This window comes from Durio zibethinus, chromosome 27 (genome assembly GCF_047325235.1).
Source record: "Durio zibethinus cultivar Kanyao isolate XHJ-2024 chromosome 27, ASM4732523v1, whole genome shotgun sequence".
In the NCBI taxonomy this organism is placed as follows: Eukaryota; Viridiplantae; Streptophyta; class Magnoliopsida; order Malvales; family Malvaceae; genus Durio; species Durio zibethinus.
Window position 1 is genome coordinate 315,411 of NC_143188.1, and position 5,204 is coordinate 320,614.

At 32.0% G+C, this 5,204-nt stretch overlaps 1 protein-coding gene across 1 annotated transcript; it reads right to left on the minus strand.

Annotated features, from left to right (window-relative positions):
- Window positions 1-1,376: 1,376 nt before the first annotated feature.
- FTA (farnesyltransferase A) lies at window positions 1,377-4,621 on the minus strand. Its single transcript, XM_022867210.2, has 5 exons — window positions 4,262-4,621; window positions 4,066-4,175; window positions 2,538-2,658; window positions 2,274-2,369; window positions 1,377-2,068 (listed from the first exon to the last, which is right to left on the minus strand). The coding sequence occupies exons 1-5, from the start codon at window positions 4,490-4,492 to the stop codon at window positions 1,637-1,639; spliced, it is 990 nt and encodes a 329-aa protein (XP_022722945.2). The 5' UTR covers window positions 4,493-4,621; the 3' UTR covers window positions 1,377-1,636.
- Window positions 4,622-5,204: the final 583 nt, after the last annotated feature.

Here is a 5,204-nt window from a genome sequence, read left to right on the forward strand (position 1 = left end):
GAATTCCGAAAACAATATAACCATAACCATGTTGGTTTATATCAGTAAAACAAAACTACAACAGCATCTATATTAGGCCTAGAATACCACTTTTTTCAAGCGAATTGTATTTTTCCTCGCACCTGCATGCATGGTTTTTTTTTTTTTTTTTTTCTGAAACAAAAAGGTTAACATGCTATAAATTCTACCTCCATAGTGAATGAAGCAATGCAAGATTGTCTCTTGCTGCTTCAAGAGATAACACCACCAATAAGCAAAAATGCATAGCCTGAAGTTGACTTGCGCTCATCTAAATCACCTCCATAATCAGCATGCTATATAGCCAATAGGTTCAAGTTTGAACCGCAATAGCTGTTCAATTATAATAGTTCCTTTAACGTAATATCCTTTGGACTGCTTGCAAATCCTGAGTTTGATTGAAATCTACTGACCAATCCAACTACAAAGATGATATTTAATTTAGTGCACGTCATGGTATATACAAGGCTGCCAGCACTAGAATAAAGAATATGAACCAATTCTTTCCGTTCTTTTGAAATCTTAAGAACCATATCAAAACTCAAGCTTTCACCTTTTGCATTTGGAGTGTCAATGGGTTTGCAATTCTGCATCTAGAATCGTTCAAGAATCTTCTTCTTGTTTGTCTCTTTAGAGAAGCCAAAATGTCTCTTTGAATGATCCCTTAATTAATTATGATCTTTACTCCAAACACATAATTTGACTCACACATTTCCTTTAACTTAAAGTTTGAGGACAACCACTTTTTAATGGCGATAATCTTTTCCAGCCAATATAATGACAAATTGATGAAACTTCCATTGACCCGTTTAACAGACGCACAACAATTCTCTTCAATCATCAAAACTCATTACGAATTATGACATGATGAAATTTGAAATACTATTATATGGATGACTAGAGTTGACATCGAATCAAGTTCGAGACGAATTTTGCTAACCTCGAACCCAAATCCGACTCTATCCGAATTTTTTTTTTATTTTTTTATATCCGAATTCGATCCTGACCTAATACTATATAAACCGTACCTAATTCGAAATTAATAAAATATTATTTTTAAAAATATAAAATATTATTTTTTAAATATAAATATTTAAAAATATTATTATATAAATATATATATAAATAATTAATTAATTAAAAAATAATTTTTTATATAATATCGGGTCAAGTCGGATTTACCTAAAACTCAAACCCAACCCAACCCCAATTGTTTCATAATCTTACCCGATCCGAAACTCGAATTTTGAAAAAAAAAAATCGACCACTTAAGAACGGGTCGGGTCGAAACTGTCGGTGATGGGTTAAATTGCCAATCCTATGGATGACTACTTTGTACCTTATTTTAAAGGACAGGGTGACCACCGCAACAAAGCAAAAGGTGCCTTTCAGTAATTCTAACTTACCTTGACAACATTATCTCTAATTAAATGTTTTGTCAGACTGATTGAAGTTTTATATGCTTGACGAATACACACTAGAGGAAACAAGTGCATGAAACCCAATATGCGTAGTATGCAATCATGGAACCATAGACTAACCAGCCAACAGATAGAAAGCATTTTTCACAAATAGCAGAGATGGTTTAACTACCGTTCATCCCATTTTCCATCAATTATCAGGCTGCCAAGGGAAGCTTGCTTTTGCGCCACATCCAATAGCTTGCTCTCAAAGAATCCACGTGCTCCAAGATGTAACAAATTGCTTTTCCGAGGTCAGAATCTAGTGGGTGAGTGTCTGAAGTCCACAGAGCATCTACAGCATCTCTGAACTCTTGGCTTGGTTGAAAACCATGACATAGAAGATCCAGAAGCATACTCAGAGCAAAAACATAATTGCCTTTGGTGGTAATTACCTTCAAACATACTAATGAGACCTGAGGATCATTAACCCAAACCTCAATGTCGTCTTTGTAAAGACCCCTGAGGTACCTCCATGGGCTCTCATTGTCAGGCCTGGCCAAAATGGCTTCCACAGTGTATCTAACTTCAGACTCTCTCATGGCTTTGAGGCCTCCCAAGAAAGGAGATCTAGTTACAACAAAATATCTCTGTTGCAAAAAGGTAAAAAAAATGAATGAATGAAGTAAATTGACATTATTAAATACGAAAGAAAGGAAACAAATATTGATTATGATGTGAAGAATGTAATTGATTGAAATTGACGAGAACAATGACAGATGATCTGGTAGTATCATTGTCATCATATATATGGTTGGGATCCATAAAGCAGAAGAAGAATAAATTCATCCATACCTGATTCCAAGCAGAATTGTTAAAAATATCTTCCTCAAGAAGATTCTGACAGTAATCTAGTTCGTCTTCCCAGCCTCCTAATGCTTGAAGCACCCACTGCATTCAAAGAGGGAAAAATGTACCTATTTTTTAATTTCAATTTTTATGTAAATTATAATAGGTGCTATGAAGCTTAGCCACTTACTCAACCAAAGAAAAGTCAGGAAATAACAGAGGTTTCAAAGGGTTCTTTGGATTATAATCTACAATGTAAGTTTAACCAACCTGCCTATGTGACCAGGCATGATAATTTTTGGCATCAAGCAATAGTATCTTCTTAATGAGTTGAAGTTCCCTGGCTCTAGCATCAGTTCCCAATCTCTCAACAACCCACCGCCGATGATGCCTAAGAATTTTACAGTAAGAAGAGTGAAATGGGGTAAGAGAGAAATTAAAAAGATTAAAAAACATCAAACCAACCAAAAGTTGACTAAAGACCTGAAAGTTCATGATCTTGCTATAGATTTAAACAACATTAATATTGATCCGAAACAATCAGACACAACTAGCATTTGATCAAGATTTTTTAACCATTTCCATAATAAATTCAGCATACAATTAGCACATAATATGAATGGTTGCATATGAATTGCAAAAGTTGGATCACATCATTGCAAACATTGAGAGCATGATTGGAATAAATAAGATCCTTAAAATTTTTGCAGAATTCATTTGAAAATCCAAATTTTACAGCAAGCCATAGTTTTTTACTGAAAATATTTTGAAGTCATGATCCCAGTACTACTGTCACAAATCTGATTAAACATTTGCATAGAAGAAGTGGACAATGCATTGTTTGTAAACTCATAAATGATTGTACACTTTTATGAGTAGTTTCTCCCTTTGAATATAAAAAAAATACACACACATGCACATTACAATTTAGTGCATAAGAAATTGCATCACAAAGTTAAAGGCACTTTAAGGAAAAGCTAAGACTCTGCTTGGCCGATACTTTTGCTGTTTGATTTTTGGTTTTTGGTTTTCTGAAAAGTTGCTGTTAAGTAAAAGGTAAAAACAAATTTATAGTTGATTAAAAATGGACAAATATTATATCCAAACATTTGGTACAATGACAGGTAAATGTATCTCCCTACTCAAAGAACCTGATTCAAATCCTTCCTGCCCCATATTGGGAAAAAAAAAGGACAAAAAATTAAAATGTAAACAAATTGGAGAATAATTAGTCTATATAAAAATAGAAGCAAGCATTTTCTCATCTAAAGAAATTACATATCATATGGATAATCCTTCAAAAAGAAACTTTGTTTTTTGCATTAAAACGTGCTTTTTACATTTTTGCTTCCAGGACCAGAGAAAGAAAAGTAAAAAAAGTGCCTACTAAACAGAACCTAAGTAAATTCACTCTTCCTATTTGTTACTAAAAACATTAAAATTCAAACTAATTCATTTGAATTATAAAATCAATACTGGATAACAACATGAGAGTTGATTTGTTAATGAGTTCTTCTTAGAATTAAATTCCTTTTTATTCGGTTCCAACTGTTCCGATTGCAAACAAGAGGATCTCTTAAGACCATTTATGCAGTTAGCATCATTTACACAAACGCAAGTGAAAAATCAATCATTATCAACATCTGCAGCGTCGGCAGAGGGCTAACCTAAATGAGTAGAATCCTAGACACATGGTCCCTTGAATTAAAATTTCAAAATAAAACATATATTTCTGTATGAATAAAAAAAAAAAAGGAGAAAATGAAAGATAGTAAGATGAGGCAATAATGCCACTAACCACAATTGATAGTTCTTCGAATTAGAACTGGCGATCTTTTGAAGGAAATCCAGTTCCTCGTACAAATCAGCATTAAGGGTCTGGAGTATTTGTCGCCTAAAATGCCACACCTTCACCGACGAACAAAAAGAAATACAGAGTTCAATAATCAAATCATTAAAAACAAGAAACAAGACATAAACTAGGTATATATTACGGTGTAATTGCCAGGATTGACAAGGATGGCTTGGCGAGTGAGACGGAGGGCACGAGGGGAGCGCTCATCAGCTTGGTAGATGGCTCGAAAGTAGTCCATTGTTTCCCGGAATTCTTCCTTATAGGCTATGGGGACTACTGGGTTGGGACCATCATCTTGAGGGAGAGGGGTCACGTCACACCACTCAGCCCTTCTGCTCAGCAGCTGTCCATCATCTCCATCTGATTCCATTTTCGGTATCTGCTTGCTGCCTACGGCTGGACTGGACTGGTTTGGATCTAATCAATATTATCTTATTGAGCAAAAAATTGGATTTAATGTGGGAGTAGAGAAAAATGAGTTTTATATAAAAATTGGGATGTAAATAGAATTATTAAATGGCATTAAAAGATAATTTTGAAATTACCAGAAACTCCACTAGCGGCATTATTTCTGAAATATAACAAATATCTATATTATAATCCTGCTACGTGCGAAATAATTTTATTTATTTAACGTGAATATATATATTATTTTTTAAAATTATATTTAAATTTTTAAATTTTATAATATATATAAATTTTATATATATTGACTTATTATTAAAAAATAAATTTTACAAAAATAATAAAAAAATTATTTTTTTTGGATATTTTTGTTTACAATAATATTTATATATCTATAAGATTATATCAAATAAAAATAAATTATACCTTTCTTAAAAATATATATATTATTGAAGTATAAATTAAATAATAAAAAAATATTAACATACTTTCATTTTAGTAATATTGACTAAATTATTATACAAAATATGAAAAATATGTGAAAATATGTGAAAAAAGAAAAAATAAATTTTAAAAAATATTATTTTTCATAAAAATGAAAACTGTAATAACAATAAAATATATCTTAAAAAAAAGTTATAAAAAATTGTAATAGTAATAGAATATACCTTGAAAAA